At 40.1% G+C, this 14,147-nt stretch overlaps 1 protein-coding gene and 1 non-coding gene across 4 annotated transcripts in view; both read right to left on the bottom strand.

Annotated features, from left to right (window-relative positions):
- The window catches only part of LOC129635355 (uncharacterized), a 434,397-nt gene that overhangs the window by 99,850 nt on the left and 320,400 nt on the right, over positions 1 to 14,147 (bottom strand). For all 3 annotated transcript variants that reach the window (XR_008706245.1, XM_055558295.1, XM_055558298.1), the window contains exon 7: positions 4,069 to 4,116. Coding sequence is in view for 2 of the 3 variants with exons in the window: in XM_055558295.1 (XP_055414270.1) it covers positions 4,069 to 4,116 (48 nt within the window). In the remaining variant the exon portion in view is untranslated. The remainder of the gene's footprint in view (positions 1 to 4,068; positions 4,117 to 14,147) is intronic.
- TRNAC-GCA (transfer RNA cysteine (anticodon GCA)) lies at positions 9,907 to 9,978 on the bottom strand. Its single transcript has one exon. It is a non-coding gene; the product is annotated as a tRNA-Cys (tRNA).

Genomic DNA, 14,147 nt, shown 5'->3' with positions numbered 1-14,147 from the left:
CCTGGATATCTACTTTCTTCCAGCTGCTAGAACAATCTTCCTAAAACACCGATTACTATTAAAAGAGAAGAAAACTCAAACAACTCAATCAAAATATGGGTAGAAGATCTACATTGGCATTTCTCCAAAGAAGACATACAGATGGTCAACAATCACATGAAAAGATGCTCAACATCATTAATTATTAGAGAAATGCAAATCAAAACTACAATGAGGTACTACCTCACACTGGTCTGAATGGCCATCATCAAAAGTCTACAAACAATAAATGCTGGAGACGGTGTGGAGAAAAGGGAATCCTCTTGCACTGTTGGTGGGAATGTAAACTGATACAGCCACTAGGGAGAACAGCATGAAGGTTCCTTAAAAACTAAAAATAGAACTACCATATGACCAAGCAATCCTACTCCTGGGCATATACAAAGAGAAAATCATAATTAAAAAAGATACATGCACCCCAATGTTCATTACAGCACTATTTACAATAGCTAGGACATTAAAGCGACCAAAATGGCCATCAATAAAGGAATGAATAAGAAAGATGTAGTACATATATACAGTGGAATATTACTCAGGCATTAAAAGGAACAAAACTGGGGCATCTGTAGAGATGTGGATGGACCTAGAGACTGTCATACAGAATGAAGTAGGTTAAAGAAAAAGAAATAGTGTATATTAATGCATATATGTGAAAGCTAGAAAAATGGTATAGATGATCTTATTTGCAAAACAGAAATAGAGACACAGATATAGAGGACAAAGGTATGGACACCAAGGGAGGAACAGGAGGAATAGGATGAATTGGGAGACTGAGATTGACGCATATGAGGACTGACAGGATGGATTATCCCATGTAGCCAACTTATGCACTGTGCCATCTCCTGTCTCTTCTTTTCCTCCATCCATCTTTAAGACACATGCTTTCTCTTAACCTCCATCGTCTTTCTCCTCTCTGGAAAATTTATACTTAAAAGATTCAGCTAGATTATCAGTGTAATCAAGAGGAAAAACAAAGAACCTCAAACATACTCATTTCTTTAGATCTGCATAGATGAACTTTAGAAGGATCCAGAAGCAATCAGTGGCACTGGTTGTGCTGGGTGGCAGGTGGTGGGGTGGGTATTCAGTAGGCTTAAGAGATAGAGGTTGGGAGAGAAAATTTTCACTGTATATCCTCTGGTATCTTTGTAATTTTCTAGCATGTGAGCACATGGACTTAATCAATCACCAAAGAAAACAGCTACAATGAAGGAAAGAAAGTTAATTTCTTGACTCATCCTTATTAAGAAGCCTTATTTCCCCACACTGAGTTAATCATGGGATGACTTGCTTACTTATCTGTCAACCCCTCTAGTATCTGAGATTGTAGGTTCATTCCTTATTCACTCCTTATCCCCGTCCCCCACTGTCTGGTGCAGTGTCTGCTACTTCACAGGTCCCTGAAATATCTGAGGAATAAAAGAGCTGTACTTCCTCACCCCTCCCTGGGCAGATACGAACTACCTCCCTGTGAGCTCTTACTGCGTCTGGACTGTACCCTACTGATTCCTTTGCCTATATTTTCTTTCCCCCCATCATTTCATTTTTGATTTATTCTTATCTTTCAAGACCCACCTCAGATTTCACCATAGGAAGTCATCTTCTCCTTCCCTGAAATCCAGTAGCATGACTGAGGAGTTCTACAACTTTTCCGTTTATGTCCAGGGTTGGCAAACTACACCTCCTGAGCCAAATCTGTCTAAGCCTGGTTCTGTGAGTGAAGATCCCATTCTTCTACGTATTGCCTCTGAGTGTTTTCCTTAACAAAGGCAGAGTTGAGACTCTAAAGCCCTGCAGGGCCAGAACGTAAAAAATCTTTGGCCCTTTATAGGAAGAGCTTGTTGATCTCTGATTTATACCTTAATTGTACCTATTGACTATTCTGCTCATTAAAACTCAAATTTGTACTCAAACTCTGTGTTGGATCCAGCCAGACTCATCACCCTGGCAAAAGGCTGCCCCCTCCTCCCTGGAGCCTGCCAAGGACCATCCCATTGCAGACTTTCCCTACCTCTAGGGCTTCTGGAGTCCTTCCTTGTCTCAGGTTGAAATATGCTCTCCCTACCTCCCTGGAACTCAGCTCACCCCAGATCACTTTCCGATCACTTTCCGAGTCACACCCAGGTCCTCTGCTCAGAGAGGCCTTCCAGGACCACCTCACTGGGGAGGACCAATGCTGATCTTACTGCAACACTGGGCATTTTTACAAGGCAATTGTGCAAACTGAACTTATTTTTATTTATTGGTTGAATTTTTTCTCTCTCCTACCAGACCATGAGGCCTTTGAGGGCAGGCTCATACCTATCTAGTTCCCTACAGTATTTGCAGTGTCTAGCAGAGCACCTGCCACACACTGCTAAGGACTCCAGGAAACACTGTTTACTGACGGACTAAACAGATGAATAAATGAATACATTTTCATCTCCATAAAAGTGACTACCTGAGAGTCTAATAGGCACTCAAAATTATTTGTTGAACCAATGAATAATGTAAGAGAGGATATTTAGTCATGATAATACTGATAGATGAAAGTAATGCATTGCATGGTTCGCTCAACCTTTTAATATCAGCTCATGGAAAAGAATCCCCACTCCAGTACTCCTGCCTGGAAAATCCCATGGACAGAGGAGCCTGGTGGGCTGCAATCCATGGGGTCGCTGAGGGTTGGACACGACTGAGCGACTTCACTTTCACTTTTCACTTTCATGCATTGGAGAAGGAAATGGCAACCCACTCCAGTGTTCTTGCCTGGAGAATCCCAGGGACGGGGGAGCCTGGTGGGCTGCTGTCTATGGGGTCACACAGAGTCGGAGACGACTGAAGTGACTTAGCAGCATGGAAAAGAATAGTATTCTTCAGCTCCATTTAAATTATTCAGGATAAAGGAAAGAAAGTACCCTCTCGAGGGATACACTAGAATATCCTTTGATCATGTGTGTGTATGTGTGTGTGTGTGCGTACGCGCCTGCGTGTGTGAGTGAAAGACAGAGATACACATCAGCCTGTAGGTCTCTCAGTCAAGCTGCTGTCTATAGGCTGGGGGAACAGGAGAAAAGAAAGGACACCACAAACATGCTGCCAGTGGACTGCAAAATCTGTTTTTCCTCAAAACCAGCAGTTCAGAACTTGGAATACTCATTCAATATAGTTTTTAAAGCAACGCTGTTTTGGACCATAAAACTGATGCATGCATTGCAAAAGAATTTAAAAGCTAAACAAAATGTAAACAGGAAAATAAAAATTACCCTTAATCTCGCCATCATGGTTGCCTATTTTTCTCTTGTGTATTTGTGTTTTAAATTCCTTTTCCCCACTTTCTCCTTTCTGTCTCTTTCTGTCTCTCACACACACACACACACACACACACACACACGTGGGATCTATTTAGCATTCTATGTGTTCTGTACACCAACTACGCCTCAATAAAAAATAAATGTGTTTTGACAAAATTTTAAAGAACTGTATATTATTACAGTTAATTTACCCTAATCCCTTGCATTAGTTGTTTTTATTTACTTCTATCAATCTACAACTAATACATAATTCTACAATGAACAAATTTGCTAACTGTGCATTTTCCTCAAGGAGCTTTATAAAAGCAACATTATTGGCCAAAGGAGTATACTGTGGATCGGCACAGCCATATTAATTGTGTGGGAATGATAAAAGTCCACAGTCTTAACCCCATTCATATCTATTTTACCACACCCTCATCAAAGAATTTCACCAAAATTATTACATTGTTAAATACATAATACTTTTATATTTCATTAGAAAAATCAATTAAAATGCTTACCAATTAAATTTTTTTCTATACATTTATTTTCCCTGTTTACATGTCTTTTGAAGCTTAAATATTCAATTATACTTAAAGAATTATTGATATCATCTATGTGCTTGATTATACTTCCAATCAGAAAGAATATTTTAAGTGTAGTATATGGGAATCATTTGCTATAAACAATCAAATGTATATAGGCTGGAGTACTACTATAACAATAAAAATTTGTGATTTAACAGTTCACTTACCCTCCACTGATTTACTGATCCATTTTAACTCTTTGGAGTATGCAACACCTGCATAGAAACAAAAGAATGGATTTGGAAAGCCGAAATTAGGATTAAGGACCAGGTTCTCAGGCAACAATCCTCAAGGTCTGGTGCAAGTACAAAATACAACAAAGTTATCTGGTGGGGCTGTGCCTAGTCCATACCCGCAAATCAGATGATCCTGTTGTCAAAGTCAGGGATCTTAAGAATTGTAACAAGGAATGTTAATAAGAATCTTGCAATTTAGGGATGGCTATAGACTTTCTTCTTTCCCTGACTCTGCTGTGCTTTATCCACAGTCTAGTGAGCCTGTACACATATTCTGAGCAAGATAGCTCTTATTCAAAGAGAATCTTGCAAATGGGACTTGCCACAGGACATGTTTTCCTTTGTTCTATATGACCTATTGACTATACTCAGAGAAGAAGCATGTGTCTTAGAAATATGCTGCTGCTGCTGCTGCTGCTAAGTTGCTTCAGTCGTGTCCAACTCTGTGTGACCCCATAGACAGCAGCCCACCAGGTTCCTCCGTCCCTGGGATTCTCCAGGCAAGAATACTGGAGTGGATTGCCATTTCCTTCTCCGCTAGAAGCATAAGTACAGTAAATACAATACTCAAAGGATGATCCTTAATGTAAGAATCTAAGAGGATGATATGGACTCCTCTCCTGCTCAGGAGTAAGGCTGGTCTTTGACTTAGGGGTGAAACCCCACTGGTCTGGGGGTAAGAGTGGGGTGTAATAGGTGAGTAGAACTCATAAAGTAAGGTAGAGACAAACCTTGGAAGAGGAGAGAAAGGTTGACCTTAGAACACAGGAGATCAAGTCCCAGAGAAATTCTGTAATATATCCAGAGGGAAAGTATCTTTCTGAGCAATATTCTTCAAATGTTACTGCTCATGACTCCTAAAATGCTTCTGAAAAATTATTTATCCTTCATCTATGTTATTATCATAATTTTTATTTGCATTTAATTGGTCAAAACAACAGATATATGCCTTATAAATTTTGGTAAATAATTACAAAACACAAGAAATAAAATTTTAATGGAAGTGTGTATGTTAAATGAGTTTGGGTTTTTCTTCCCTATTAACTCCAGAATATGCCTTATTGTCCAAGTGAGACAGAATTCAGCATCAATTTCACTCCTTCTGCCCGTGCCACCACCCCCCCCCCCCCCACCTTTTAATCACAATTGTAAGGACTGAAAACCTTTGTTCACATAAGTAGATGGACGTGGAAAGAGTTTTGTTACAGCAACATCACTCAAGTCTTTAAACTCTTCCAAGTCATTTGTCAAAAATTATATGGTGATCTATCATCAAAAATTATTTTTAATGATCAACTGACAACTCCATCAAATCCTTCTTCAATTTTGTTGAAAGCAAAGAACTGAGAAGGATTTGTAACCCAATCACTAGAATCATTCATTTTCTCAACACTAACAGCTAAAGTTTGAATCACTCCTTTGTCTGAAGTCCTGGATTTTTTACCCTGGGGGAATGCACCACAGTATGATTCAAATGGCCAAGAGGTGGGCCTCCCTTTGATAAAAGGGGAAAAAGGCAGCCATGAGAAGGGAAGTGGGAGGGAACCAGCTGGGGCCCGTGGTACAAATCCAGATGCGACCTCCTTGGGTTGCGGTGTCCTGAAGCAGGCCACTCCAGGAGCCCACATTGTGAGGCTCTGGCAGGAGAACTTGCATGCCACATGCATGTTCTCAGAGCAGTTTTAGAAGACTCTAGAGAGGGGCTGATAATCTGGAAATTATTCCTTTAAAATCGTTCATGCAAAGTTGCCCTTAAAAATCTTCATGTCAAGTATCAGAGAAATAGCAGATTCAGGCAAAAATCATCAACGTAGGCTAGAACTAGTGATGAATAGGGCAGTTACTAAACATGAAGATGAAAGATAAAGTATCACTAAATACGACATACTTATAGAGCACAGAAAGTTGCAAACTGTACATGGACAAACAGTGGGTCCCTACAGTGAGGATGCACTGAGAAAAACATAGCATCGTTTCTGATAGTTCTACCTGAAAAGTGTATCTTGAATTGCATCTTGGGGAAATGTTTAGAGAAACTCAAATGGAGGGATGTTCTACAAAATAATTGGCCTATACTCTTCAAAAATGTCCAGACAAATGCAGTATGTGACCACAATTGGATACAGACCTGTAAACCCATTACTGGGAAAATGGGTGAAATGTAAAAGAAGTCTGTAGATTAGAAGGCATCACCATTTCATGGCTGTACAATGATGATATGGGGATAGGCTCTTATTGTTAGTGAAGAGACTTTGGAGTATTAAGGGGTAGTGTGTATTAACTCAGCAATGTGACTTTTTATGGCTCTGAAAAAATATAAGTACATATATTGAAGGAGTGGTAAAACTGTGAGGAACCTGAGTGAAGAATATGCAGGAACCCACTGTACTGTTATAGACGATTTTCTGAAAGTATGAAATAATTTTAAAATAAATCATTAAAACATCTTATTCTCCTGGGGAGCTGCAAAGCCCTAGTTTAAAGATCACCAGATTTTTTTTTTTTTTTTTTTCAGAAACTTCATGGACAAAAATAAAGCCTTCAGGAGTTCAAAGCCAGTGTGAACACGTAAAAGAATTCATTATAAGTAAGAAGGTCCTCATTGTGTAGTAGGAATAAAATCATGCAGAGATAAGTGAGTGAGTCTCAAAGAAGGGGGAGTAGAGAAGTTCCCTTGTACATAGGTAATGAGTATTTTTTTGATTCTCCTTTTATTTTCCTTTTTCCCCCTAAATTACTACTATGTTTACATAATGAGGGAAATTCATATATTTAGAGGTCTCAAAACTACATCCTGGAAATGACCAAACCGACCTAGAGAAATACTTGTTTAGGGTTTTACTTATGACAATGGCTAAAAACACAAAAAAATATTTCCCTACCTGATTTTTTAGAACTAAGAGTTGGTGTGTTTTTAGTATAAGTAGAAAGCTCTCTGGAGTCCATGTCTGGCCCTGAAGTCATGGTACTGCTCAGGGTATAGGGATGGAATGTGCCTTTTTCTCTCCAGCTCACTGGAGGAGGGTGGATGAATGTCATGACTACTTTTGTGCAGGCCCTAGAAAAGAGTGAAACAGGACTTAGTGGTTCAAGAGGATTACTGTGAAATGTTCTGCTCTTCATGTAGTTCTCAGAAACCAGAATAAAACTGAACCATAACTGGAGACATTTTCATCTGGAGCACATTGGTCTATAATGATAGGACTTTACTTGACTTTCGTAAGCAAAATTATTCTGGAGAAGTAACTTTTTAATACAATGGTATGTATGTGTGTGTGCATGTATTCGCAGGCACAGTCTGTCCTGTTTGACTCTTTGAGACCCCATGGACTGTAGCCCCTCAGGCTCCTCTGCCCATGGGATTTTCCAGGCAAGAATAGTGGAGTGAGTTACCATTTTCTTCTCTAAGGTAATGAGTTTAAAGTTTATGCAAAGAGAAGGCAGCTGAAGACCCTCAAACCTGAAACAGGCATAAGATAGAAACTAAGCATAGGTCATGCCCATTGATTAAAATGATGACAAATCTTGTTCAGTGTAGCCAACAGAATAACCTGCATTCTGGTCAGGACTGGATTTTCCTCTATGTGTCCAACTATGATATGATCTGATCTCACATGGGCTCTTTCATGCTATGATGTACATTTCTTTACTCTTGGTCCTTACTGTGAAATATCTGCCTCTAATATTTTATAAGTTGATTTCTGCTACTAGCTTTGCTTCCTTCTCATTGACTTTACAAACAATGGCTTCACCATGCCATATTGTAGTTCTAACTACAATCTCTGTTTCTGTCTAGATTCTCAACCTAATATTTTCTCCACTGCACTGACTTGGAATGGTTACTATTTAAATAAGAGAAGGCAAGTTGCCCTTATCTCACCACCTGATTGGTAATAGGCCTCTTGGAGTCCTCTACTAGACAGGATTTTGAAAGTTTTTCTGGGCTCAGTGGGAGAGCACGCCATGACTGATTAATGATGTCTGCTATGGCCTCGGGGAGAAATACAATGATATGTTGGTATGTGAGGGTAGGCAGCCTCTGTGGGAATCCCCATTGATCCCTCTCCTGGTATTCTTCTCTTTGAGAGTGGGTGGGATCTAGTGACTTGCTTGGAACCATTAGAATACAGCAAAAGTGATGGAATGTCACGTCTCTGTTTAGGTTATAGAAGACCGTGACCTCGATCTTGCTGGAAGATGCTCTCTTGCTGGCCTTGATGAAGCAAGCTAGCTGCCTTGGTGGAATGGCTCATGTAACATGGAACTGAGGGGGAGCTCCAGACAACAGCCAGCAGAGAAGTGAAAGTCTCAGTCCAACAGTCCTTGAGGACTGGAGGCTTGCCTTCAGATGAGACCCCAGCTGTGGCAAAGACACCTTGATTGACAGCCACGTCAAACACTCTGAAGTAGAGGATCCAGTTGAACATGCTGGATTCCTAACCCACAGAAACTGTTTGATAATAAATGTGTGTTCTTCCAAGCTGGTAAGTTTCAGGGTAGTTTTTTACATATCAATCAGTTCAGTTCAGTTCAGTCACTCAGTCGTGTCCAACTCTTTGCGACCCCATGAATTGCAGCACGCCAGGCCTCCCTGTCCATCACCAACTCCTGGAATTCACTCAGACTCACGCCCATTGAGTCAGTGATGCCATCCAGCCATCTCATCCTCTGTTGTCCCCTTCTCCTCCTGCCCCTAATCCCTCCCAATATCAGAGTCTTTTCCAATGAGTCAGCTCTTTGCATGAGGTGGCCAAAGTACTGGAGTTTCAGCTTTAGCCTCATTCCTTCCAAAGAAATCCCAGGGCTGATCTCCTTCAGAATGGACTGGTTGGATCTCCTTGCAGTCCAAGGGACTCTCAAGAGTCTTCTCTAACACCACAGTTCAAAAGTATCAATTCTTTGGTGCTCAGCTTTCTTCACAGTCCAACTCTCACATCCATACATGACCACTGCAAAAACCATAGCCTTGACTAGACAGACCTTTGTTGGCAAAGTAATGTCTCTGGTTTTCAATATGCTATCTAGGTTGGTCTTAACTTTCCTTCCGAGGAGTAAGCATCTTTTAATTTCATGGCTGCAGTCACCATCTGCAGTGATTTTGGAGCCCAATATAAAGTCTGACACTGTTTCCACTGTTTCCCCATCTATTTGCCATGAAGTGATGGGACCAGATGCCATGATCTTCGTTTTCTGAATGTTGAGCTTTAAGCCAACTTTTTCACTCTCCTCTTTCACTTTCATCAAGAGGCTTTTTAGTTCCTCTTCACTTTCTGCCATAAGAGTGGTAGATAACTAATATACCATATACATGCTATCCCTCATTTAAGCATTTCATGAACATTACTGAGGAACAGAAAGATGACAGGGGCAGTGCCACACACTTAGCAAACAGTAAGAAAGAAAGAAAGTGAAATTGAAGTGAGTCACTCAGTCGTGTCCGATTCTTTGTGATCCTGTGGACTGTAGCCCACCACGCTCCTCCGTCCATGGGATTCTTTAGGCAAGAGTACTGGAGTGGGTTGCCATTTCCTTCTCCAGGGGATCTTCCCAACCCAGTGATCGAACTTAGGTCTCCTGCATTGCAGGCAGACGCTTTAACCTCTGAGCCACCAGGGAAGCCCATTAAAATGTGAAAGTTTAAAGTGAAGTCGCTCAGTTGTGTCTGACTCTTTGGGACCCCATGGACTGTAGCCTACCAGGCTCCTCGATCCATGAAATTTCCCAGGCAAGAGTACTGGAGTGGGTTGCCATTTCCTTCTCCAGGTGATCTTCCCAACCCAGGGATCGAACCTGGGGCTCCTGCTCTGCAGACAGACGCTTTACCGTCTGAGCCACCAAGGAAGCAAACAGTAAGAAACTGTAGCTGAATTTCAGGGACAAAGTAAAAATATTATAAGATCAACTGCAAGAACTCAAGACATAGCTATCAGAGTGGCGAGGCAAACTGTTCTGGAGAACCCAGCCAACTCTGAATTTAACTATATTTGTCAGCCAGTTCAACGAAGTTCACAACAGTCTTTATTTCTCTTATCCTGAACTTCAGTATGATTCCTTGTTTTTCTCACTTCTTCAGCAGAACAGAGGCTTTATAAGAACAGATGCCCTTTCACTGGAAAAGAGTGTAACCGGCACAGTGTCTGGCATATACAAGGCTCCCATAATTATTTATTGAATAAATGAATGTCTATGTTTCCTTGACTGTCAATAACTCACAAAATACTGCCATACATCTGAGAAAAATGAGTACTGAAATGGTTATAATAAAGATTTTCTTTACCCTGTAAAGGGAGCAAGTCTTAGTATCTGGCCATTCACCCATTTAAGGCATCTAATTCCCTGATAAGGTCAGTTAAAAGGGACCTGACTGTAATAAGCACCATAAATTATTCATGGCTAATAACACAGCGCTCAAGGTCAAGTGCAATCTGATGGAAAATCTCTTCACTGAGGAGAAGTCAGTTGCTGGTTGTTATCACAACGTTCACAGCCTCTGTTTACAGAGCTTCTCACCTTCTGGTATGTTTGTTCAACAGGGACTACAGCCACTAAGTTCATTGTATGGAAAATAAGGCAATTTCGTTTATCTGACTGCCTGCTTCTCTGCTGCTAGGAATTTCCTTATTCTTGTAAAGGATATTATTTTTGTGTTTGAACTCTTATAAAGAGAGCAGGAAATCAGTTCTGGTATGACAGAGGCAGAATAAGTGAAAAATAGATTATCTGTTAAAAAGAAACGCAGAAAGCAAGTATTACCAAACTTCTGAGATGAGCCCTGAACTTGCTTCACCTATAAAATCTAGAACCTACACTGAAGGGATAAGTTTAGCATTAGCTTGGCTGGTAAAATGGCCAAAGGGTGTGTACTCTTTATTCACTGAGAACAAGAAATGGCAGGTTTCTCTTGTTGCTCTGTGTTGAGAAGGATTTTGAGGCCCAGTGAAGGAGCCCTATGATTGATTAATGATGGCACAGAGTCTAGAACAGATGTGTTAGTAAGTTTATTTACCAGTCTTAGATTTCTCTAATTAATGCAATTTCAGGGTAAATTGTGACTCAGTGAAATCCAATTATGATTTCTTTTTTAAAAAAAATTGCAATAGCATGACCAGACATCTTTCTAAATTCAAGAAAAAAAAAATTCTCCTTTTTTACCTTAGATTTAAACTTATCTTCAACAGGTTATTTTAGTTTAAGTAAGGATTTCAGGCTCTGAAATGTTACCAGGTTTCCCATGAGGGAAAAACAAGCCCACAAAAAATGAATCATTTTTCAAAGGTGACAGAATCCCCTGATGCCTCTGGCTTGTGTGTTTGCATTTCACCGGAAAGCAATAACTACATGACCACTGGTGATTTGCTTTAATCTTAAGATAAATAAAACCTGTTGGAGCAGAAACTGGGAACAGGGTGGTCAGAGAGTAAACAGCATTGTGAGTACTTTGTTCTCACATCGCACATGATTTCCTTGGGGCATCTAGCCCTTCACCAACCTACATTAGAATACCAGGCCTTTAGAAAACGCCCATGAGACAAAATAGGCTGAAAGGCTTTACAACATAGTTCTCAAACTCATAACATGTAGACTGCACAAAGGCAGTGTGTATTTTCAGACAACCTTGGCCTATAAAACTTTTTTCCTTACTCCACTGTGAAATGTGAGATGGTCTGACACCCTGAGAGCAGGACCACAGGTTCCTTCCATTTGGCAAGTCTACGCATTATCTGGACTTTGTTTCTGCCAGTTTCTACCAGATACATTAGTTGTCTGGAGTCTTCTACTCCTTCCCCTCAAAATATAAGGTGTGGAGCAAACAAACACCTTCTCCAAGAACCTGCCTTCTCTTTATTATTATGTATTTGTGACCCAGCTTGCTGAATTTTCATTCATTCATTTATTCATTCACTTGTTCATTTATATACAAATTTAATAGAAATGTACTGAGATGTGATGCTAGTGAGGTGCTGAAGATATAAGGAGGGAGAAAAGAACAGAGTTAATTATCTTCATGGAAAATATACTCTAGTGAGGAAGACAAATTAAACATGTAAATTAATGATATACTGTGTGTTACAAGGAAATAAATAAGAGACTGAGAAAGAGAAGAGTAGAAAGGTATTTCTGTTTCTAACCTATTGGCAGACTAGATGTTTGCAGAAACTTATCTTAGTAAAGTACAATGATTTTAATGCTTAAGAAAATACCAAAGACATTTTAAGAAATGAATTGCTTTCTGTGCAGGAGAGCAAGGGAACTGCGTGGAGGCCATAAGTGACCAGAAAACAAGAATCATCAGGGAAAGGTAGCTCTGGAGTTTGGCATTTGTCTTAGGTTAAGTTATTTTTCTCATGGCTGACATCCTGGGTCTGAATTAGTCACCAGGAGGAGATAAGAGGGGGCTTTCCCAGTGGCTTGGCAGCAAAGAATCCGCCTGCGGTGCAGGAGACACAGGAGATGCGGGTTCGATCCCTGGGTCAGGAAGATCCCCTGGAGAAGGGCATGGCAACCCACTCCAGTATTCTTGCCTGGAGAATCCCACGGACAGAGAAGCCTGGTGGGTTACTGACCATAGGGTCGCACAGAGTCAGACAGGACTGAGCAACTGAGCACAGCACGTAGGAGAGAGGAGGAGCAAAGGCTTGAACAGAAGCTGGATTTACGGGGCTCTGCATGAGGCCAGGAGAGAAAAGAGAAGGTGTTTGCAGGTTTGGGGCTGGAATCCATACTATCAACAAACAACCTCAGGGCAGACATGTAATTTTAGGCAGTTCTAATGTGGCTGGGAGAAGGAAAAGTCTCAAGTCCTTAGTGCAGAAATGCAATCAGAAACCTGGATCTTAAAGAGTATCAAAAAATGACATTCACAATTAAAACCAATACAAACATTAAGAAACAAAGTCAACATGCATATAATGAGAAACAAGACTACATATATAATTACCCAACTAGTCAGGAGGAAGAAATGGAATTAGGGAAGCCTTGCCCAGTCTGAAACAGAATGCAGTCAACAGAAAGTTTAAAATAAGATTATAGACTTAAATTCAGTATTATAGTATTAATCACTATAAGTAAAAAATAAAATTCAATAAGAAATAAAAGGTTATTGGATGTCATTTTTAAAAAATGTAGCAATAAAGAATGATTAAAAAAATAAAAAGATGAACAGAATAGGTAAGTATTAATCTGAAGAAAATGTGTACCTCTATTTTTAGAAACAAATGCTTCTACAGATAAAGAGGGTCACTAGATTTTCATAAAAGTTGCCATCATCAGAAAGACAGAACAATTCCAAACTTATGTTTCTGGTAGTATAACTTCAAAATTCCTAAAGCAAGAGTTTTAGGACCAAAAAAAAAAAAAAAATTACCAAGTCCCCTATGATTGCAAAAACTTCTTTATCAATAGGAACCAAAAAATAATAAAGGAAATAAAAATGAGAAGACAGAAGATTTAAACAACACAATTAGTAAGAAAAACGTAGTGGATATATACAGAACACTATTTCTAACACATTAATAAACTTTTAAATTTTTTGCATACATGCAACATATATAAAATTTGATCCTGTACTGGGACATAAAGAAAGTATCAACAAATTTCAAGCAACTGGTATCACAGAGACAGTGTTGATACTTGATTTATGTCCCAGTTTAGTTCAGTTCAGTTACTCAGTCGTGTCTGACTCTGCGACTCCATGGACTGCAGCATGCCAGGTCTCCTTGTCCAACACCAATTCCTGGAACTTACTCAAACTCATGTCCATCGAGTCGGTGATGCCATCCAACCATCTCATCCTCTGTTGTCCCTTTCTCCTCCTGCCTTCAATCTTTCCCAGCATCAGGGTCTTTTCAAATGAGTCAGTTCTTTGCATCAGGTGGCCAAAGTATTGGAGTTTCAGCTTCAGCATCAGTCCTTCCAATGAATATTCAGGACTGACTCCCTTTAGGATGGACTGGTTGGATCTCCTTGCTATTCAAGGGACTCTCAAGTCTTCTCCAACACCACAGTTCATA

Source organism: Bubalus kerabau, chromosome 20, assembly GCF_029407905.1.
Source record: "Bubalus kerabau isolate K-KA32 ecotype Philippines breed swamp buffalo chromosome 20, PCC_UOA_SB_1v2, whole genome shotgun sequence".
In the NCBI taxonomy this organism is placed as follows: Eukaryota; Metazoa; Chordata; class Mammalia; order Artiodactyla; family Bovidae; genus Bubalus; species Bubalus kerabau.
This window is presented reverse-complemented; position numbering and strand designations above follow the sequence as displayed.